The sequence below is a fragment of the Prionailurus viverrinus genome, chromosome A1, assembly GCF_022837055.1.
Source record: "Prionailurus viverrinus isolate Anna chromosome A1, UM_Priviv_1.0, whole genome shotgun sequence".
Lineage (NCBI taxonomy): Eukaryota > Metazoa > Chordata > Mammalia > Carnivora > Felidae > Prionailurus > Prionailurus viverrinus.
The window spans coordinates 71439482-71464033 of NC_062561.1; the positions used below are offsets into that span (position 1 = coordinate 71439482).

Here is a 24552-nt window from a genome sequence, read left to right on the forward strand (position 1 = left end):
ATGGTCTGAGGAGGCAGAGATCTGCCCTGAAACAGCATGACACAAACTTTACCAAACTGGGCATAAATACAGACTTTTTCCTCCCTACCACTGCTTTAGGATAAAGTCTGCCCTTTATTCCATCTCCTCCCCTCTGTTTCTGGGGTTCCATGGCAAGGATAGGTTAAAAGGGAGTTCCCTCACTAGTCCCCCTCTTTGTACATGGCACCTCATGAGCCCACAGCCTCTGGGTTGCCCCATCAGTGCCCCCACAGTGGACCACAAACTGCTATCTTGTGTGTCTACTTTGGACACAAAAAACTATTTCTTCATTTCAGTACAAAATGGAGCACTTGATTCAGGTGCAATATAATTGCTTCATGAGAGTTTGCCCTGAAAATGTCTTCTCGGCTTTTCTGAAGTGGGCTGCACGCTTATTTGTATTAGCACCACATGCTAATCTCACGAATGGCCCTGTTCTGCCAATGGGAGAACAAATAGCTGTTCTTTTACTCTCGTGCCCGGGGAAAGCTCCCTCCTTCTCTGTACACTGTTGCCATAGTAACAGAAACAGTTCCTCAGAATAGGGAATCTTTCTGGGCAGTTGGGAACTTAGCAAAGTAAGAACATAAGTAGGCCTCAGTTATTATAGATGCTTGCATAAATACCTATTAAGTCATAAGCATAGTTGAAATTCATAGGTGAATTTTACTGTCTTTTGTAGGGATGGGAAAATATCAGTTAATGGGCTCTTATCCTCATTCTAGTTGCAAGCATTCTTCCGTAAGCATCAGAATTGGCATGTGAGGTCAGACCCGTGGGCCATGCAACACGTAACTCAGTTTTACCCAATGTATGAACTTAGAAGAGGAATGATATAGCTCAATTATACTCCTCCAACCCTTCAAAGGATTGAAGATCCAGCTCCAAGTAGAAGAATCCATCAGGAATCTGTCATATACCTTGGATTTGTGCAGACTTTTCCGTAAGAATTTTTTATTTTACTTTTTTTTTTTTTTTAAGTGAACTCTATGCCCAGCGTGGGGCTCAAACTCACAAGCCTGAGATCAAGAGTTGCATGCCCTGCTGACCAGCAAGACACCCAAGAAATTTTTATTTTTAACCTTGGTCAGCTCTTAGAGTCAAAATCCCTTTATTTCTTGTTTTCTTTTTTAAAATATTCTATTTTTTAGTAATCTCTACACTAACATGGGGCTTGAACTTACAACCCTGAGATCAAGAGCCTCACAGTCTACTGACTGAGCCAGCCAGGTGTCCCGAGTCAAAATCTCTTTAATTTTTTTTTTTGAATGTTTATTTATTTTTGAAGGAGAGAGGGAGCATGAGTGGGGGAGGAGCAGAGAGAAAGGGAGACACAGAATCTAAAGCAGGCTCCAGGTTTTGAGCTGTCAGCACAGAGCCCAATGCGGGGCCTGAACTCAATCCGTGAGATCATGACCTGAGCCGGAGCCGGACATTTAACTGACTGAGGCACCCAGGTGCCCCTCAAAATCTCTTTAAAAGAACTTAAAGGGCCATATCATTTCTGCACAATATCCTAAATAAGAATTTATTGATGTATAATTTTTGGTTTTTTTTGTTTTTTTTTTTAATTTTTTTTTTTTTCAACATTTATTTATTTTTGGGACAGAGAGAGAGACAGAGCATGAACGGGGGAGGGGCAGAGAGAGAGGGAGACACAGAATCGGAAACAGGCTCCAGGCTCTGAGCCATCAGCCCAGAGCCCGACGCGGGGCTCGAACTCACGGACCGCGAGATCGTGACCTGGCTGAAGTCGGACGCTTAACCGACTGCGCCACCCAGGCGCCCCGATTGATGTATAATTTTTAAATGATGCCTTGTTTTCTTATTATTTCTTATATTTATGAACAAATGAAAATTTACCATAACTTAAAATTTTTGGAAGGAAATTTCTAAAGGGCACATAATTTATTTTTCTGAACTGAAGTTATCCAAACTTCAGTAATTACTGGAATCAGTTGCAGCATAAAATGCTTTAAAGTAATATCTGAGTGGAGATGTAAAATTGGAAAGCAGTATGAGAGTTCCTTAAAAAAAATTAAATATAGAATTAATATATGATCTAGCAATTCCACTTCTGGGTAAGTACCCAGAATCATTAAAGGCAGATACTCAAACAGATACTTGTGCACCAGTGTTCATAATAGCATTATTCACAGTAGTACAAAGGTAGAAATAACCCAAAGGTCTACCAATGGGTGAATAGATAAACAAAATGGTACCTCCATACAATGGACTATTATTCAGCCTTAAAAAGGAAGGAAATTCTGACACGTGCTACAACATGGATGACCCTTGAGGACATTATGCTCTGAAATAAGGCAGACACAAAAAGGCAAATGTATGATTACATTTCTAGGAGGTACCCAGAGTAGTAAAATTCATGAAGTCAGAACATAGAATGGTGGTCACCAGGGACTGGGGGAAGGGGAGTAGGGGAGTTAATGTCTAATGGGCATGGAGTTTCAGTTTGGAAAAATAAAATGTTCTGGAGATGGATGGTAGTGATGGCTGCACAATGTACTTCATGCCACTGAATTATATGGTTAAAAATGTTTAAAATGGTGACTCTGGTGTTTATATATTTTGCCTTAATAAAAAAAAAAATTGACATGGCAGGAGTATAAAATGTTAGAATATAGGTCAGCTCCAGGTGGGGAATGCCGATTTTAAAGGATTAATACAATCCATAGACTGTTTCATCATTGTTCAAATAAGGTCATTATAAACTTTCCCCCATGGCTTCACATATCCAGGACCCTTCTTTCTTTTCTTAAGATTTTATTTTTTTAAGTAATCTCTGCACCCACCATGGGGCTCAAACTCACAACCCTGAAATCAAGAGTCATATGCTCCACCAACTGAGCCAGTCAGGTGCCCCTCCAGTCCCTTTCCATGGCAGCCTTCACTCACAACATCACATCTCTTCTTCTTGAATGTCCAAAACCATGCTATAAAAAGTAAAAAGGGTTGTGCAGGAGCACCTGGCAGGCTAGGCAGTCTGCTGCATTGCTGGTGAGAATAGAATTTAGTACCTTTTGGAAAGATAGTTTGGTGAAATCTGCAAAGAGCATTACAAGGGTCATGCCTGCTATCATTCTTAGCCTTCTGAGGACAGAGGCTAATGGAAATATGTGGCCTTTTCTCCTTGAACACTGGGTCCCCAGCCCATCACCCAGCTAGCCCCGAGTCTGTTCTTCCCTGCATTAGCTTACTTATCCTGAGTCCCTCTATATGCGACACACATTGCTGAGAGTACACATATAGGAGTGACACAGATCAGGTACCTGCTCCCCAGGATCCTATGCACTGGAGTGTAGAGTTGTATGTGCCCAACAGTAGCTGGGGCTGACTTTGGCAGAAAAAGAATTTCTGAGAGGGGTGTGGGCAGGCTGGAGAGCCAAGCTTGGAAAACAGGCAGTGACAAACACCTGAGAACACGGCCAAAGTCAGGCCAAGATACCCCCTCCTGCTGCCCTCAGCTCTGACATCTCTGGCCCCGCCATCCTTGGGCACTTGCTATGGCCACCTCCCTCCTTTGCCACTACCGGGATGGGAAAAGTCTTCCCTGTCCTCCATTTTGCCTCAGCCTCTCAAGGCTCCAGTGCCTGTCTGTAGCATCTCAGTGGCCACACTGTGCCATGCATCCTCACCCTTGCTTTTGAGCCCTTGGGTTGTCTACTCCTCATCCACCAAATAGGAAGGATGTTACTATATGGGATACCTGAAATGGAAAAATTCTGTTCTGCGGAAGAGACAATAAATAGGCAGTAAAAGAAAGACAATAAAAAGTCAACAGGCTGGGGCACCTGGGTGGCTCAGTCAGTTGAGCATCTGACTCTTGATTTCAGCTCAGGTCATGATCCCAGGGTTGTTGGAATTGAGCCCCGTGTCAAGTTCCACACTGAGCATGGAGCCTGCTTAAGATTCTCTCTCTCCCTCTCTTTCTGCCTCTCCTCTGCTCACCTGCTGTCTTGTGCTCTCTCTCTCAAAATAAATCTAAAAAAAAAAAAAAAAAGTCAACAGGCCAATAATTAATTCATTTCAAAAGGAGAAAGCCTGTGAAAGGAACAAACAGGAATATGGAGTTGAGAATCAGGAGTTTGATTTAGATAAAGGGGTTGGTGAAGCTTTTGCTGAGGAGGTAACATTTAGACTTGAAGGATGAGAAGGAAACATTCATGCTTGGATCCGGAAGAAGAACCTTCCAGAGAGGTGATAGCATGTGGGAAGGTTCTGAGACAGGCAGGAAAAGTATGGCTCAATCAGGGAACTGGGAACAGATCCCTGTGATGGAGGGTAGTAGCAGAGGGGGATGGGTGGGCTGGCAGCCAGGGGCTTGTTGGCCAGGGTAAGGTATTTAGGTTTTAATGTGAGAACACCTGAAAGCCATTAAAGGATTTGGAGCAGAGGACTATCACGATCGCATTAACATTTGTAAAGGTCCACCCTGACTGTGGTGTGGGGGAGGAGGCTGGACAGGGGCAGAGAGGACCTGGGATGATGATGGGGTCTTGGGGCAAGATGGGGAGATACAGTGTGAAGGTGTGTGGAAGGCATGACTGGTTATGTAGGAATTGTTTTTGGGTTCTCCAGAGAAGCAGAGCCAATGGGATATATCTTTGATGTGTGTGTGTGTGTGTATAAGTTATACACGTATTATAAGGAATTGGCTCACACATTTATGAAGGCTGACAAGTCCCAAGATCTGCAGTCAGCAAGTGGGAGGCCCAGGGCGGCCAATGTTATAGTTGCAGTCTGAAGGCCAGCAGGCTTGAGACCCACAAAGAATTGATGTCTCAGTCTGAGTCCAAAGGCAGGAAAAGAAATTCATGTCCCAGCTGGAAGACAGTCAGGTAGGAGGAATTCCTTGTATTTGGATTGAGTGCCAGCCTTTTTGTTCTATTCAGACCGTTAACTGATTGGCTAGGGCTCACCCACCTTAGGGAAAGCAGTGTTTTGCTCATTCTACCAATTCTGATGTTAATCTTGTGCAGAAACAATTTCACAGACACACCCAGAATGTTTGGCCAAATATCTGGACACCCATAGGCCTGTTAAATTGACATGTAAAATTAACCATCTTAGTATTATTAAAGTCCTATTATAAAGGCACTGGTAAACAGCTTGAATACATCATTGAATGTATGGTCAATACTGAGGTTGATCAGTACACTAAAATTTTTTGTTTGATAAATTTACTTGAATTTAACAAAATGATTTAGAATTAATTATGTGACCTAAGTTATTATTATCTTTATAATAATTGCTTTTTAACTTGGTTTTGAATTTAAGAAGTGATGTAATGACTTTTAAAAGTCCTGAATCAAGTTCTTATCTTCACTTGGTCAAGTCTGGACTGCCATTTAGATGATTCAAAGAGAGTATTAGATTCTGAACTTAAGGGATCAAAACATTTGTGTTTATGAAATGACAGTAGGGATGTGACAAGGGAAACACTCAGAAGTCCTTGGCCTTCCATGTTTCCAGCTGAGCCTTCCAGCCTGTGGTGCTTGCTGAGGGTCACCCACGGGTAAGGCAAAGTCATCTTAGAGCCGTCTATCAGGGTCAAGGATAAGATGTGGAGTACTCAGAGAGGGTCTCTGGACCTTGGACCCCATGTTTTGCCCAACATTGGCTTCAGAGAACTTCTGCTTGTGAAAAGAGATCTCTCCAGGCCTCATCCCTCTTCTTGCTCTGCCCACCCAACATTCTGGATTTGGACACTTGCCTGCTTTATCGTTGTGCTTTGTCCAGGGATCTGACCCCCTAGTGATAACTAGAAGCAGATCTTGGGTTGAAAGCAGCGTCCAGCCAACAGGCCCCAGTCCCTGACCTGTGTGGACTGACATAAACTCCTCCCTTCCCCAGGTCATCCATTTTCCCCAGGTCATCAACATTTTCTAACAAAATTTAAATATGATATAATAAAATCTAATTGCTATTTAAAAAACTCCAATTTCTGTATAAACACATTTCACATAAATAAAAATACATTTGTTAAATAGGCCAACAGTGAGTTGGCCCAGCGTTTGTAAAACTGTCTGATCTACAGGGCTCTTCCTGGAATATGAGTTCATTATAACTTCAGAAGCAAAACAGCATGAGTTTGGACGCTTTGTTAGAGCACTGGTGGGCTCTCAGGAAACGAGAGGCTGGGTGACTGGTATTTGTTAACTTGGGATTCTGTCTGTACTACGTTCAATTTAGTCCTTCTTTTTCAAGATTTGGGAGTTTCCCTTCAGATCTAGTTTGTTGAGTGTTTTTATCATAAAAAAATTGTCAATTGCTTTTTTCTGCATCTGTTGAGATGATCATGTGATTTTTATGAAAACTGTAAATTCGAGTTAAATTGGCTCCAAGTAAGGGGAAATGTGACTCCTTGGAAAATACAGAGTGGGTAAGATTCATCAGGATCCCTGGGGCGCCTGGGTGGCTCAATCAGTTAAATGTCCGACTTGGGGTCAGGTCATGATCTTGCAGTTTGTGAGTTCGAGCCCTGTATCGGGCTCTGTGCTGACAGCTCAGAGCCTGGAGCCTGCCTCAGATTCTGTGTCTCCCTCTCTCTCTGGCCCTCCCCACTCCCTCTCAAAAATAAATAAACATTAAAAAAAAAAAAAAGATTCAGCAGGATACCTGGGTCCAAGTCAGGGGCACTGTAGCAAAACTCAACTGATGCAACCGTTTGGTTGCCTCAGGGGTCATGGGTCATGAGAAACTACTAAGTAAGAGTACAGTGTCGCTTGTCTTGGAGTACTCTTCCTCACTGCATTGCACTGAGGACGAGTAGAAGTTTCTAAAGAGTTGGAGGCCAGGCAGAATCTTCCCCCAGTTTCATCACTTGGACTCCCCCCCCCCCCCCCCATCAACCTCCCGGCCAGCAAACTGTGCTCAGCATCCAGAGTAGCTTTGAGTCCTATTGGTGGTGGAGATTTTGTTTACTTTAAACCCCCGTCCTCTCTCACTCCACTTCCTGGGAGCTCCAGATCCAGCCCCTCAAGCTATCGGAAATAAGAAATCTTCCTTCTCTGTTAACAAAGGCAAGCTTATCATTTCAGTGCGGACTTGGCCCATACTTGGACTTCACACTTGGACTCTAATTTGAAGCTCCAAGTTGATCAGGGACTTCATGGCTGTTCACTTACCACCACCACCTTCAAGCCCCTGCAGGTGGTGGCCACTGATTTAGTGGGTGGGGGATGGTGTAGAACATCATGGTTTCCAAGCAAAGAAAACCACAATGCCTCTCAGCAGTATCATTCCCCAGTCACTTGGGTATTGGGAAATCACACAGTTGGTACTCAACTCGTGGCCTAAATATGGTAGGATTCAATTCTGGCAACTGTTGAAGTCCAACAACCTTCAATCCTTTCTAGTAAGATACTTTGGTTGTACTTGCAAACCCTGCTGCAGAGGTTCCCTCTCTTGACTGCACTTGGACTCTCCTCGGAAGCTTTCAAGAAACACTGATGCCTGAAACTCACTGTGAGGCTCTGATTTAATTGGGTTAGGGTGTGTGGACTGGGATTTTTTTCTTTTTCTAAGTTCCCCAGGTGATCATAATGTGCAGCCACAGTAGAGACCTCTGTACTAGCCATTAGCTACATAAAGAAACCACCAAGTTGGGTTCAGAAATAACATACCAAATTGCACATCTTAAAGTGGACATTGGCTTAGTTGATTATTACCATTATTTCAAATATTGTCAGCAGTTTGTGTGTTTTCTTTTTAGAAACATTTTTCTTTAAATGTGGATTTTTTTTCTGGTTTGATGCATTTTCAGTTATGATCTTATTTTCATAGCATCTGCTTGTATATAATGGTAGCACATGACTCAAGAGAAATTTTTGTTGGAGCAAAATTTCCTGTATTAGGGCAGTGACTGCACATTGGAATCATGTGACGACGGTCGTCCTCCAACTGAGCTGCACGTCAGAATCACGTAGGGAGCTTTTAGAAGTCCAAGAGCCAGGCTTTATCTCAGACCAATGATGCCAAATTTTCTGTGGCTGGAGCTTTAATGTCAGCATATTTGAAGGTTCCCCAGATGATTTCAAGTAGTTACTACCATGAGGGACAGGAAATTCTCACATGAGGACAGGTAAGAGACCAATAGTGCTGGTTTGCAGTCACACTCATGTAAGTGGCAAGGACTTAGCTCAAATATATGTATTTGAGAGACGCTGGTCATATTACCAGTGAATTGAATTTGATTACACTGGGTGAGGTCCAGAACTTGACCATTTTTAAAAGGTCCCTGAGTGATGGCTATATTGAATTCCAGGTGGAAAACCCCTGTAGCATTAGGGATACCTCTAGTTATATTAGTGGCTAATAGAAGTGTATCAGGTGGAGGAGAAAAGGGGGAAAACCAGAACAAGGCCAGGAGGACCCCCTTTCAGCCAGAAGAACCCCTGGACCTTCTGAAGGATATATTACCCCAAGAAAGGTCCTTCTGTAGAGAGAACTCACCATAAGGCTACCAGATTTTTTCAATTCATCTTAAACCCCTATTTTGCATATTGTTTGAATACATTTACATGTTGACTATCAAGAGGCCCTAACTTCAAATATGTAAGATAAAATAAAAGAAGTTAGCTCTTGTCACCTACTGCAATTATATTCATACTCAGTAGTCAGTGCTGAGCACAACTCAAGTAGGGAACAGATTTTGAAACAGCCAGAGATGGGGAAGGAGAGGACATACCAGCAGTACAGGGAGGAAGGAGGCTTGGGGACAGATGCCGAGATGGGCTTTGGCCACCTTCCCAGTGCCAGCCCCCTCCTGGATCTGAGAGTCCATGATAGAACCAGAAGCCTAGACCCCCTCTACACCTTTATTCTTTTCATTATTCCAAACAGTTTTGCTGCCTTTGATCTTTTTCCCTTGAGCTTCATTATGTACAGCCTTTAGCCTTCCTGAGCTGTTTGCAGGCCATCCTGTGGGTGCTCTTCCCTGGACCTTACGGGCATGTCCTTTTTCTTTTGTGGCACCTCCCCACAGTGCTCAGCACAATGTGAGTCAAGGCCACTGTGTACAGTTGTGTGGGGTATGCCCTGATCAGGGGCACTTACAGGGAGGCACGCATTGGGGCTGAGCTTCGACCTGTCTCCATGCACCGAAGCATGCTGCCTCGGGAGCAGAAGGCATCTTTTTACCCTTCCACCTGCTGGAAAGTGTGAGGAGGCACTTTTTTCATATTCGCACAAAGGAACCTGACGTGTGCTGGTGGAGGCCCAGTGCAGGTCCCTCAATGGGTGCTTACGAAGTGCTTACTGAAGGAGTGAGTGAATGAACAAACAAACAAATGAAGGAGCTCAGTGGAAGGCAGGATCGATAAGAGCCATCTAGGTCTAGGTTTATGAGGCCCTAAACTCAGATGTAAAAACTGTTTGTGGAAAGGATGGAATAAACACATAGAAGCAGCAGCAGGCAGTGGGTTGGATTCAAGTTTCCAGGATGGCAAAGGAGAGAGGGAATAAAAATGACCTCCTACCTGTAATGACCACTAAAACGTGACTCTTCCACAAGAAGAATAAGGACAGTGTGTTTGCAAATCAGCCCTACATCCCCACCTCTAGATTGCCAACTGTTTTAGATGGTAAGATAATGTGTGAGGCCCTTGCTGAGCAGGGTGGAGGAGACCTCATCCTGCCCTTCCCTCAACTCAAGGTCTAGTTGAGGGTGCTGGAGACAAGACTCTCCTGGTGCAGGGCTGTGCCGACCAGCATCACATATGGGTGACAAGCTTCAGATACTCATAGTAGCTGTAAGTGCATGATGCTTTACTGCTTGTGGTGAGTTCTCCCCTGTACAAGGTAGCTTGTATATTGCTTCTTGCTGATGAGGAAATTAACACTCGGAGTGACATGGCAGCTTGCTTCTCATCCCATCTTCTGAATGCCAATCACAGCATTGGGTTGAACCATATAAAATTACCATTTTTGTAGGTCAAAAATGGCATTTAGCCCCCAAGTTGCATTTGGTCCATCTTAACACTTTTTTGAGACTTTTCGAATGATTTTATTGATTTTTTTAAACCAGTTATAAAAGGAATTTTTTTAAAAGGAGTGATGCTCTTTCTAGTAAATATGCAACATAGGAAAAAAGTGTGCAGAAGCAGAAAAATCTTAATCCTAGAACAATTCTATAGTTCAGAGGCATCCCTAATAACATTTTAATGTATTTCCTTTCAGATATTTTTCTTTGCATTTTTTACAAAGTTGAGATGTTATTGCATATATAATGTTACATCTTCTGTTTAAAAATACAGTAATTGGGACACCTGGGTGGCTCAGCCAATTGAGTATCCAGCTTTAGCTCAGGTCGTGATCTCACAGTTCCTGGGTTGGAGCCCCGCTTTGGGTCCCCTACTGTCAGTGTGGAGCCCACTTTGGATCCTCTGTCACCCTTTCTCTCTGCCCCTCCCCTGTTCATGCTCTTTCTCAAAAATAAACATTAAACAAACCAATAGTTATTGTAACATTAAATATTTTTATAAACATAATTCTTAACAATAGCAGCATATTCCATTGAATATACATACTATAATTCATCCAACTTTTGGGCCTGAAGGTTTTCGGTTTCTTAATATTGTACATATCTAGTCTTATTTCTAGTTACTTTCTTAAGATAGATTCCTGTCTATTAGTTCGGTCGAGCAGCTACAGCAGGATATCATAGACTGGATGACATAAAAAACAGGACTTTATTTCTCACAGTTCTGGAGGCTCAGAAGTCCAAGATCAAAGCTCTGATAGATTTGGTGTCTGATGAGGACTCGCTTCCTTGTTGTTGGTTGTAGATGTCAGTGTTTTCGCCGTGTCCTCATGTGGCATCGGGGAAGGGAGCTCTCCGGGGCCTCTTTTCTAAGGGCAGAACCCTTAAGACTTAATCACCTCCCAAAGACCCCACCTCCAAATACACTGGGGATTAGATTTCAGCATACGAATTTGGGGGAGACACATTCAATCTGTAACAGTTCCCAAAAGGAATTTTGTCAAATAACTTGAAGTTACTGGCTCAAAAGGTAGGAAACTTTTAAAGTTTTTTGATTTGTATCATCAATTGCCTTTCCAGAAAGCTTTGTGCCGCTTTGATTAACTTTGCCTTGATAGCAGAACCAGTTCTTTGCTGGTTCTGGTTTGGTTATGAGTGATAAATCCTATAAGAGTTTAAAGAAGAGAGAGTTTATGTTTATTTATTTTTGAGAGAGAGAGAGAGACAGAGTGAGCAGGGGAGGGGCAGAGAGAGAGGGAGAGAGAAAATCCCAGCAGGCTCCACACTGTCAGCATCGAGCCCAGTGCAGAGCTTGAATTCACGAACTGTGAGATCATGACCTGAGCCGAAACCAAGAGTTGGACGCTTAACTGACTGAGCCACTCAGGTGTCCCTTAAAGAAGAGAGAGTTTAAAGAATAGTTAAGAAAGGCTCAAGGTTGGAGGGGACCTTGAACTGAACGTGAAGGATCCTTAATGTTCAAATAAACTGAGAAGGAAGATTTTTCCATCAGAAGCACAGCAGAAGCAAAGGTATTCTGGAAACAATGATTGCAGCATGTTGTACAGACAGTCATAATCTAAGTTTCCTAGGGTAGATACTTACTGAGTAGGAATAATGAGCTGTAAGTTGAGGAAAGGAATATCAGCTGAGAGTGAACTTAATCGTACAGGTAGTGAGGAGCTGTTGACAGTTTTTGAGCAGGGGAAGATATGAGCAAAACACCGTTTTAATGATTGTAAATACTATCCAAGAAACCAAAAACATCATTAACAGTGACAGGAGACTTTTTTTTAAGTTTATTTATTTTTGAGAGAGAGAGAGAGAGGGTACAAGCAGGGGAAGGACAGAGAGAGAGGGAGAGAGAGAATCCAAAGCAGGCTCCACACTGTCAGCACAGAGCACTGATGAGGGGCTCAAACTGACAAAGTATGAGATCATAACCTGAGCCAAAGTCTCACTTAACCGACTGAGCCACCCAGGTGCCCTGGCAGGAGATTTCTTAAGTGATCATCTGTTTTAAATTACACTTCAGTATGGTATACAATGGAATGTTAGCCATCAAAAAGAATAAAATCTTGCCATTTGCAATGATGTGGGTGGAGCTAGAGTGTGTTATGCTAAATGAAATCAGTCAGAGAGATAAATACCGTATGATTTCACTCATATGTGGAATTTAAGAAACAAAACGAGAACATATGGGAAGGTGGGGGGAAGAAGGAGGGGAGAGGGAAACAAACCATAAGAGACTCTTAATGATAGAGAAAAAAACAGGGTTGATGGAGGGAGGTGGGTGGGAGATGGGCTAGATGGGTGATGGGTACTAAGGAGGGCACTTGTGAGGAGCACTGGGTGTTGTATGTAAGTGATGATTCAGTGAATTCTCCTGAAAAACCAATATTGCACCATTAACTAAAATATAAATAATTTTTTTAAATAAATAAAATCAGACTTCATATAAACATGTTAGGAATGATTTGCTCTAGAGCTTACCATATGATGGTGGTATGATTTACAGCATGAGCTATGTCTGGGAGCTCAGTCTTGAGATTCAAATAGTGTAGCTTGGGGGCGCCTGGGTGGCTCAGTTGGTTAAGCATCCGACTTCAGCTCAGGTCATGATCTCACGGTTCTTGGTTCCAGCCCCACATCAGGCTCTGTGCTGACAGCTTGGAGCCTGGAGCCTGCCTCAGATTCTGTGTCTCCCTCTCTCTCTGCCTTTCCCCTACTCATGCTCTGTCTCTCTGTCTCACAAGAATGAGAAAATGTTAAAAAAAAAAAAAATTCAAATAGTGTAGCTTGGAGACCACAGTGGCTGAATCCAAAATGGCAGTCAGAAGCTATTTCCTATGAAGGAAATCTCAGTTTTCATGAAATGAAAAGTCAGTTGCCAATGGGACAGAGAAGTCCAGATATTTACTCTGTCAGGTGAAGTGAGAGGTATAGGAAGGACCCATGAAGCTCTTTCCACTAGAGCCATTCTCATCCTCTTTTTGGGTTTTACACGTGTAGTTACAACAAATTATGGTGAAAAGTAATTTTGACTCCCCCCCCCCCCAAGCATTTCCTGGTAAATAAAATTTCATCTCCTTTAATTGTGTTTTTACAAATTTTAAGGAAATGAATATGTTGCAACTTTTGGTTTCCAGTGTGAATAAGTAAAATGTGATTGTTACTGTTACATAGTTATATTTTCTCCCTTTTTAAAAGATAAACCAGGGGCCCTTGGGTGGCTCAGTCAGTTGAGCATCTGACTCTTGATTTCCACTCAGATCATGATTCCAGGGTCATGGAATTAAGCCCCATGCCAGGCTCTTCACTGAGCCTGAAGCTTGCTTGAGATTCTCCCTCTCTACCTCTGCCCCTCTCCCCAACTTGCTCTCTCTCTCTCTCTCTCAAAAAAAAAAAAAAGAAAAAAGAAGCTAGATATTTTTAGTCAATGCAAAATGATGACAGTTCAGTTGTTCTTCAGTTAACTGGCCATAATATATTTTTGTTCCTTGTATGTTTTATATTAAATAAAGTGTCTTGTAAGACATGTACACTTTTAAAACCCATCTGTATCTCACCATACCTCACGTAGTACAGTGCTTTTGCTATGGAAAAATAAGACTAAGACTCAAGTTTTCTAGTGTATTAAGATTGGCCACAAGAAGGAATGGGAGGGTCACACATAGAATCGGTTGGCCAAAGAGTGAATGATTTTTCTTGAGATTCATTGTCACAAGGCACAGTAATCATGACAGAATATTACAGCTTTGTAAAATACAGATGGCATTAACTTAGGATAAGTACAGCTGACACGTTTTTGGAAAGGATGATGCAGTTTACTCAGGGCAGAGTAAAACATAGGGCATTTCTGACTTGCTGTGGCTTTAACCTTAACTGGGTGCTTCATGACATATAGCTTGTCTATTATGGGGAGGACTGACTTCATGAATGTATGACCTGCACCATCACACATGGCTCTGTGCTTAGAAGGGTCTGGTGCTTGGTTTGATGTTTTTCTGTCACCACCTAAAATTCTTAATAAATTTTGAACAAGGGTCTACATTTTCATTTTACTCTGGGACCAACAAGTTATGTAGCTCGTCCTGAATGTGAAAACTGATTTCACCTTCCTTTACCACATATTATGGGCCAAACCATAGCACCTAATTATGGATCAGGTTAGGCGCGAGGGCTGCAGTGAGCCAAACAAGCTTCTGGCCAACAACTCTTATTTCCACAGGAGGCTAAACTGAATGCAGTAGGGAATGGAAAGAGAGAGAGAGCAGAGGTCAGAAGCAGGCAGGGGCTACTGATATCCAGACCTAGTTTTCTCATTAAGAACAACAGCATTCTCTATGCCCACCACCCACACCTGCCAGGCTCTCGCTAAGCACTTCATGTGCCTTATTTCCTTTCACTGAAGCCTCTCAATAGTCTGCAAAATTAGTATCGTTTTTATAGATGAAGCACCTGAAGTTTTCAGTGATGAAGTTGGCCACCATTCCAGAGCTAGTAATGATCTTTTCTCATTCGTTATCTATTCTGCTCACTTAAGAAGTGGCCAGCCATCCTTGTCTGTTGTTAACATTGAACTTGAATCACTTCTTTGCCTACTTTAGACTCACTGGCAGAGAGAGGGCCATACACTAATGCTTAACATAGGTTGTTTATTTTCTGTTTTTAGTTTCATATAATTGAAGATAGTAATGTTATTTGGGACCTTCTGGATGTAAATTTCCTTCTTTTTGTCCATGGGTACTATCTAGATAATATACTAATATTGGAAGTGTTTTTCCAAGATGAAGTTGGTACACACTTGTTTTCTCTGAAGATCGTCTCAATAAACAGTGCTATATATTTTTTAAACTTCAGCCAAAATGACATTTTGTTTCTTGGTTATTTCTGTTGTTGTTCTCCTAGTTGTGCTGTGTGATTGTGATCTGCTGAAATTAGCTTATCATGTTTTCGGTTTTAATTTTGCATTAAAATAAGGTTTTGCAAAAATTCATAAATAGATCCTATTTTAGACTAACACCAATTATGTCTCCTGCAGGAAACCACTTCTGGCAGCTGATGTGCCCAGGGTTGGATACAGTTCCTCCTCCAATCACAAGTACATTCCCCGGAGAGCAGTGCTCTATGTACCTGGAAATGATGAAAAGAAAATAAAGAAGATTCCCTCCTTGAATGTAGATTGTGCGGTGCTCGACTGTGAGGATGGTGTTGCTATGAACAAAAAGGTAATAGCATGATTTTTCCTTAAGATGGGAAAAAGCAATGGATTGCAATTTGGTGCTGTCTTGGTAGCGTTGCTCATTAGTTGGAAAGATTCTACCATACTCACCTTTTGCTATTTACTAATATATTCTTGATCAAGCCCTCATAGGGGTTTTGAATGTGTCTCTTTTCTCCAAGACAAAGGAAGAACCCAACCAGTGTATACCTTCAGTATATGTGACTATGTGTATATATTGATAAAGAGATAGACACTGAATCCATTGTGGCTATGATATTTACCAGTTTGGGTAAATTATTTAATCTGAAATTTGTGTTGTAAATTTTTAGAGCAGTAAGACACAATGTGGAATTCATGTCTTTTTAATATTGAGTAATGGCCTTATGGCTTCTGGGATAAGTGCCAAGAAAATAAAAGATAGTCTTCTATGAATAAGTCACCATTTTCCCTACTTAATTTAAGGGAAGCTACGCACAGAACCTTAGGGTTGCAGCTTTGGGCTGATTTCCTCATGGCCTGACCACAGAACTGAGCCTTAAAATATATCCAGTTGTAAACGGGTACAAAAGTTTCTTACTGGGTGGTAGCAGAGTGGGTGCTTTTTGCTTCATTTGGTTTACTTAACTTTATTTTCCAGCTTTTTATAATGAACATGGATTTATTCAGTAATTAGGTGAAATAATTAGGTGTAAATCATTATAACAATAATTTATGTTTGCATGGAACTTTTTAAGTTAAAAACATGTTTTTACTTGACCTTTGTCTGTCCCTAGACAGTGAGGCTGTCTGGGAATAGATTGTGGGGCTCAGGGACAGAGGGAGTTGGCCATCTGGATTCATGCCTATCTGGATACTTTCTTGTCTTAAATGATCTGAAATAGCATGGCCGTACTGTACAACTTTCTTGATTAATTGCTCTCCTTGGAGATTCTAGCAAATATTTGCCTTAATTAAAAAAAAAAAAGAAGTTAATTTCTAGCATCTTCCTAATGGTCAAAGCAAGACTTTCCAAGTATTTGGAAAAGGATTAGAATGAGCGTGTGGAATCTAAAGCGTCTCCTCAACATCTTTGGCATGCCCCAAGGAAAATACAATTAATCTTCTTTCTCCCAGAGATTAAGGTAAATAGGCCTTTTCTTGAAGGATATAATGTGCTTCCAGTATGCTCCCTTCCAAAACTCATGTAGTGCACTCTAAGATTAGATACTAAATTGTAATTTCAGTTCTGTGTGACCCAGGGCAATTCACTTTACTTCTTTGCCTCCATTTCTTATCTATACTGTGGGATGACAAAATCTTCTTTTGTCAGGGACAGGGATTATTATGAGGAAGAAGTTTGATAAAATGCCTGGGAGTAGCTTGATTTCCTATAGGAAATAGATTAGATAAATCCTGTAGTAATCATGATTAGAGGGGAATTTATTTTAGCATGTAGCACAGTGAGCCATTAGGTGCCCTGATAAACTTCTAATTATATTCTTCACAAATCTTGAGGCTATCTTCCCGTATCCACCAGAGGATGTTTCCTTCCACCCAGATAAGTTTGAAATATGGTCCATTATTGCCTCACATTTTCTTACTGTTCACTGGTGTTCTCAAGCTCATCCTTGTACCCAGAGCCACTTCTTAGGAGGAAACTAAGGGAAGGGGAGGGAAGAATTCATGATGGGTGAGACGTGCCCGCCATCTTTGCGTCTGTATCCAGACAGTGTCTTCATCAGGACGCTTCAGTTCTCTTAATGCAGTTAAACTTTCCATTAATTGCTACTGTTTTATGCATGCTGAGCTTGGGAGTCAGTTGAATTTCCCTTTCTTACCACAGAAAGTTCTGGCAAACCAGGCTAGTGCTTGTAAAAAATGTTTTCTTAAACTCTCTATCCAGGACTTAATTTTATCTCATATATGTTATTTCCTAGCCCTCGCCTATCAAGGTCTTTTTGGATTTTGATTTTATTATCCATCATTAATAGCATTTGAGAATTTGCCAGGCATTTAACAAATTTCTGATGGAAATGTTGTAGAGGTTGGAGCCAAGTGTTGAACAAGCATGCAACTAGAAGCTTCTGATCATGTTTTATTTATTTATATAGTGCTGACTGACATCCAGGCACTGTTCTAAGGGCTTTAGTTTCATAAACAACCCAGTGAGGTGCTACTGTTATACTCCTTCTACAGATAAGGAAACTGAGGCATGGAGAGGTCAGTTTCATGGATCAATACTGTGAATATGGTCATTCGATCACCCAACTTTCCTAAAATCCAATCTTTTCATGAGGATATTATGAGAGATTTTTATCTAATGCTGTTTCAAAATGAAGATACCATCCCAATTTACCTGCCTAGAAATACCTTCTCCCCCTGAACCTTGCCAGAAAAATGAGGTTAAGTAGATGAGACTTGATCTTGAAGAACCTGTATCAGTACCTAGTTGTTACCATCTTCTTTTTGAAGTGCTGGAGATAGAAAAGTAGTTAATAGCTTGCTTAAGATTCTCTCTATCCCTCTCCCTCTGACCCTCCCTTACTCTCTTTCTCTTTCAAAAAAAAATTCATTTCAGATATTCTTTTTTTATTTTGTTCTAATTATAGTTTTGCTAAACTCAACTGTTACTGTCTAATCAATATTTTTCCAGTATTAGAACTTAGTTGCTTCATTTTATATCTCAATTTACTTCTTTTTTATTAATAGGCTAATTCAATATTTCATTTGATTGACACTGTGGAGTATGGGCTTGTAATGAAAACAATAAGAGTTCTACAGAGCAGTTTATAAGTGTATAATACCTTCCAGCAGGCTCTAATCCTGTCCTGCTAATCCAATTTGTGTTTAAGTAGCTCCTTCATGTCAAGGATGGCACTACCAGCTCACCTTCCCAAGTATGGATGATGAAAAGACTGTCTCCACACCCCTCTTATCTTTTTCTTTTCATTGTTAAATGCTTGAGGAGATATAGGACTGCATAAGCCACTGCTTGCTGGGACACAGTGAAAATAAGCCAAGTAAGGCACAAATTTCTGGTGAATCTCCATGACTCTTGGGCAACACCAAGAAAGTAGGAGTGGAATAAAGAGAGACAGGATTCCAGGACTGCTATTTTAGTTGAGTAAATATTTAAGGAAATATTTAAATATATTTAATATGTAAGTTTAAATATGTAAATTTAGATACTCAATACTCAGGCACTGTGACAAGGAGAGGAACCAAGACTATTGCATGATCCCCAACATGGAGGACTCAAAGACTGGTGGTGAGACACGCAAAATGTAAATAATTATAATCTAACCAGATAGGTCTATAAGAACATATATTTTTTATTACCATTTGGTTCTAAGTATTTTTTTTAATGTTTATTTATTTTGAGAGAGAGAGACAAAGAGTACACACATGTGCAGTGGAGGGAGGGGCCGAGAGGGAGGCACAATCCTAAGTGGGTCCATGCTGTCAGCACAGAGGCCGACTTGGGGCTCAATCCCACGAACCCTGGGATCATGACTTGAGCCGAAACCAAGAGTTGGACACTTAAATGACTGAGCCCCAGGTTCTAAGTACTTTTTAATTTGCATTTTGATCTCTTGCTTGAGCCAGGAGATACTAAAGAATGCTTCCCAAACTCCCTGTGGTGAAGAACCAATTTGGTTATTTTTATTTGTTGTTGTTACTTTATTTCATTTTTAAGCATTTGTAATCTATTGCAGATGGATACTTTTATAAAATACAAAAAAAAAATGAATTTCTAGAAAAATTAAATGTTGCTTGGATGTCATAGCATTGTCGAGTACTATGGAAGTTTCTAAATTATTATCCCCCCAATTCATACTTACCTCCTAGTGTCATGGTCATGATCAGAGTTTGTGGACCCAGAGTGGTCTGCAAACCACAGTTTGAGTAGCAGGGACTAAGAATTTTTAAATTTTCAAGCATATGAGAGATTTCTTATTTATTCTTCTATTGCTTACCTCTATTGCATGATGAATAGAGAAAGTGATTTGAATGGTGCTGATTTTTAAAAATTTGTTGAGTTCTGGGGTGCCTGGGTGGTTCACTTGGTTAAGCGTCTGACTCTTGGGTTTAGCTCAGGTCGTGATCTCATGATTCATGATTTCAAGCCCTGAGTCAGGCTCTGTGCTGACAGCACAGAGCCTACTTGCAATTCTCTCTCTCCCTCTTTCTGTCTGCCCCTCCCATGCTCACTCTCTCTGTCTCTCTAAAAAAGGAAGGAAGGAAGGAAGGAAGGAAGGAAGGAAGGAAGGAAGGAAGAAATTTGTTGAGTTCTGCTTTACATGAGCCATTTTTGTAACTGTTCCATGTGTGCTTAAGAAAAATGTGTTGTTTCTGTTTAGTAGACTAGAGTTCTATGTATTTTTCCATTAGACCGAACTTGTTAATTATGTTGTTCAAATGTCCAAATCTTTACTGACTTTTATGTGCTTGATATATCAATAAGTGAGAAGCTAGTTGAAATTTAGCCTCCAGTAGAGAATTTACCAGTCTCCCCCTATAGTTCTATCAATTTTTGCTGCTGGTAGTTTGAGCCTATGTTATTGGGTATATAAAAATAAGAATTATTATATCTTCCTTTTATATTGAATCATTTATAATTATACACTGACCTTCTTTATCCTCTAAAATGCTTTTGCTTCAAAGTTTCTGTGGTCTGGGGCACCTAGCCAGTTAAGCAACCCACTCTTGATTTTGGCCCAAGTCATGGCTCATGGTTGTGAGATTGAGCCCTGGGTCCACTTTGCACTGAGAGTATGGAGACTGCTCAGGATTCTCTCTCTCCCTTTCTCTCTGCCCCTCCCCCACTTGCACGTGCTTGTGTGCACATTCTCTCTCTCACTCTCTTTCTCTCAATATAAATAAATAAACATTAAAAATAACGTTTCTTGGTCTGATATGAATACACCATGTTTCTTTTGGTTAGCATCTGCCCAGTGTATTGTTTTTAGCCTTTTGCTTTCAACCTTTCCATATCGTTATGTTTTAAATATGTCTCCTATTGTTTTTAAAATTTTTATACCCATGTGGACAATCTGTGTCTTCTAACTGGAACATTAATCGACTTATTTTGGTTTTTTTTTTTAAGTAATCACTACACCCAACACAGGGCTCAAAGTCTCATGACCCCAAGATTAAGAGTCACATACTCTTCCAACTGAGCCAGCCATGCGCCCCTTCACTTATGTTTAATGTAGTTACTGATAAATTTTAGATTTATTTATTTTTTTAACGTTTATTTATTTTTGAGGCAGAGACAGAGCATGAATGGGGGAGGGTCAGAGAGAGGGAGACACAGAATCTGAAACAGGCTCCAGGCTCTGAGCTGTCACCACAGAGCCTGACGCGGGGCTCAAACTCACAGACCACGAGATCATGACCTGAGCCAAAGTCGGCCGCCCAACCGACTGAGCCACCCAGGTGCCCCAATAAATTTAGATTTAAATATACCATTACTTTTTGCCCTATTTTTCTCACTTATTTATTTTCTCATCCTTTCTGCCTTTTAAAGATAATTTTACTTTTTTGGTTTGTTTTCTTACTCCATGTTCTTCTTTTCATTTAGAACTTATGACTGTATTTCTTTTTTTTTTTTTTAATTTTTTTTTTTTCAACGTTTATTTATTTTTGGGACAGAGAGAGACAGAGCATGAACGGGGGAGGGGCAGAGAGAGAGGGAGACACAGAATTGGAACCAGGCTCCAGGCTCTGAGCCATCAGCCCAGAGCCTGACGCGGGGCTCGAACTCCCGGACCGCGAGATCGTGACCTGGCTGAAGTCGGATGCCTAACCGACTGCGCCACCCAGGCGCCCCACTTATGACTGTATTTCTAACTTTTATTGGTTACTCTTGAAATTTTACCAGGGTACTTAATGAAGCCTAAAATTTACCTGTTAATTCTTGTTCCTGGACAACACAAGAATTTTAGAAAACTTTAAATCCAGTCATCTCCCTTACAATTGATGCTATTTTTGCTTAGTATTTCAATTATATCTTTTTAATCACACAAATTTCATATTATTACTATCATTATTTTATATATACAATTTTTATTTAAATTAACCTATATGCATTTTTTTAATATTTATTCATTTTTGAGAGAGAGAGTGTGCATACGCATGTGCACATGAGCAGGGGAGGGGCAGAGAGGGGGGGTACAGAGGATCTGAAGTGAGCTCTGCCCTGACAGCAGAGAGTCCAATGTGGGGCTTGAACTCACCAACCAGGAAATCATGACCTGAGTGAAGTCAGATGCTTAATCGACTGAGCCACCCAGGCACCCTGAGATTAACCTGTGTGTATATATTATCACTTCTTTACCTCTCTCATTATTCCTTCTTTTACATTTCAGACCTTATTTCCAGGTCATCTTTCTTTCTCCTGATGTGCCCCCTTCGGAATTTCCCTATAGCAAAGGTTTGTTGATGGTGAACTCATGGTTTTTATTTATTTGAAAATGTCTTTGTTGTTTGGCTAAATAGAGAAATCTGGATTGACAGTTATTTTCTCTCAGAACTTTGAAGATATTATTTCATTATCTTCTCATTTCTCTTGTTGCTATTGGGAATGCCACTGCCGGTCTAAAAACGAGGTTACTTGCCTCTTCTTCTTTGGCTGCTTTTTTTTTTTTTAAATATTTATTAATTTTTGAGAGGGAGACAGAGCACGAGCAGGAAGGGGCAGAGAGAGAGGGAGACCCAGAATCCGAAGCAGGCTCCAGGCTCTGAGCTGTCGGCACAGAGCCCAACGCGGGGCTCAAACTCCCGAGCCGTGAGATCATGACCTGAGCTGAAGTCGGACGCTCAACTGACTGAGTCACCCAGGTGCCCCTTCTTTGGCTGCTTTTAAGATCTTCTTGTCTTTGGTGTACTGAAGTTTACTAAAATAATGATGAGAGATGTTGGCTTATTCCTCCTTTCCTTCTTTCTCCTTTTCCTTCCTTTACTAAGTATAAGTTGTTTTTCCTGTGTTTATGGATTCATGTCTTTTATCAGTTCTATAAAATTTCCACCGTTAACAATTCAGATGGTGCTTCTATTCCAGTCTTTCTATTCTTTCCTTCAGAGATGCCAAGTAGACCTATTTAAGAGCTTTTCATTCTATCCTCCTCGTTTCTTAGTGTCTTTTCACATTTTCTGTCTTTGTATCTGTCTATGCTACACTGCTGGTTAGTTCTTCATATCTTACCAACACTACTCATTCTCTTCAGTGTGTTTTATCTATTTTACATATCCTCTGAGTTTTTAATTTTAATTGTTATATTTTTCATATCTAGGAGTTCTATTTGATTTTTTTTCATACCTACTTGGTATATTCTGAATCTGACTATTTCAATTATTTTGCCTTTAAATCACGTTTTGTTCACTGATTCATACTCATGATATGAACCCATCCATATTGATAGGAATTATTCTTGGGAATCCTAACGGCCTAGAGTGGGAAGGTTTTCCTTCAAGGATAATTTGTGTTTACTTTTGCTGGGAGTCAGGGATATTACTGATTTGAAGCCTCAATTTGTTCTCCCCCACTTTACAGTGATTTCAGACTTAGTATCCTGATACTAGGTCTGATACAGGTATTTAGTTCCAAGCTTTCTTATTTTTCTGACGTTTCGTAAATCAGAAGTTAACTCAGTTTTGTTGTTGTAGTTGTTTTACATTGGCCTCTGGAAAATTCCCTTAACGTTCTTATGAGCCCAGCAATGTATTAAAAAGTACTTTTATTGAAATGTATCCATTTTATGGTTGGATGGCTCTTTAGAGAATGTCATTTGCCATATTACCAAAGTAAAGTACCCATCCTTTAAAAATTTTATCCGGGCCCTTGGGTGGCTCAGTCGGTTAGGCATCCAACTTCGGCTCAGGTTATGATCTCACAGTTTGTGAGTTTGAGCCCCACATCAGGCTCTGTGCTGACCACTCAGAGCCTGGAGCCTGCTCTGGATTCTGTGTCTCCTTCTCTCTTTCCCCTTCCTCCACTTGTGCTCTGGCTGTCTCTCAAAACTAAATAAACATTTTTAAAAATTTTAAAAATGTTTAAATTATAAACTTGAAAAGAATCTAAGTCTAAACTTAATTAAACTTAAATTATAAACTTGAAAAGCCTAAAATTCATTTTTACACATAAAAAGTCAAATAGTTTTGAAATAAAGCAGCCCCTAAACATCATTCCATTTCTCCTCTCCAGAGGCAGTGCATTTTATCTCTTCTAGCTTATTCTTGTGGCATTTATTTCCCTATCTCTAAGTGATACACTTCTTGACTTATTTTTTCAGTTTCAGGCATGATATTGACTCCTTGCTATAGGATTTACCCGCACCACCACCACCCTTACTACTATATGTGAATTTCCTCATCCCTCAATTATCCAATAAAATTATATATAACTTTGATAAGATTAGTATCTAGTGTAAAAACTATTTGGAGTTTATGTAGCAGTAAGCTGATTACCTTTTTTCTCTGCCAACCTGTTGTTTACCCTGAAGTTTGTAATTATTTTTTTTTCCTCTGATTTTGTTTTGTATTCAGTTCTCACTAATTCAAAACTCACCTCTTCACTAATTATCTAAATCTTTTCTAAATATGTTCAGAAGCATTCAGTATTTTGTTTCATCTTTTTGGGGAAATGTTTCCTTGTGTCTTCTGATCCCTTATAGTTGTTCCTGAGAGAAAGTTCCCTTCTGAAGGACAAAAGCAACTTATATGAACATAATATCATTTTGTTTTTCTAATTTGATTTGTAAGTAGTGGAGATGTGTTAGGATTTTATGGTCATGTGGGGTCTTTACTTAGCCTTTAAGAAGCCAAAGAAGGCCTGAATTGTAATTTAAGGAAGGCCTTTCTGTGGGAACCTAAGGTAATAAAATCTGGGATGTCCCTTGTGGGCGCCTTGATTTGATACCAGCAACCCAGTTCAGTGGAAAGGGTAGGGGATTTGGCACCAGAAAACATATTGAAATGTCCTAATTTTAACACTATCTGACCAGGAAACTCGAGTCTCAAATTTCAAGAACCTCTGTGTCCTTATCTGGCCCATGAGATACGCGGTAATGAAACCTGCACCACATACCACAAGACCAGCTGTGAGGCTCAAATAGAAAAGCACTTTGTAAACTCTCGAGTGCTATATAAATATTTGTTTAAGTAGTGGTATCATTCTTAAAGTAATAAAATTTAGAAAATTTAGAATAGATAGCATATTCCTTAAGATGACTTTTTCACATAGAAGAATGTAATTTGACGGTTAAGAACACAGATATTAGAGTCATACCGCCTATATCTGGATTCTGGTAACATCTTGTCCTAA

General features: G+C 40.5%; 1 protein-coding gene across 7 annotated transcripts in view; it reads left to right on the forward strand.

Moving 5' to 3' along the window:
- Positions 1 to 24552, forward strand: part of CLYBL (citramalyl-CoA lyase) — a 264850-nt gene that overhangs the window by 133762 nt on the left and 106536 nt on the right. For all 7 annotated transcript variants that reach the window (XM_047869176.1, XM_047869190.1, XM_047869183.1 and 4 more), the window contains exon 2: positions 15066 to 15252. In XM_047869176.1, coding sequence (XP_047725132.1) covers positions 15066 to 15252 — 187 coding nt within the window. The remainder of the gene's footprint in view (positions 1 to 15065; positions 15253 to 24552) is intronic.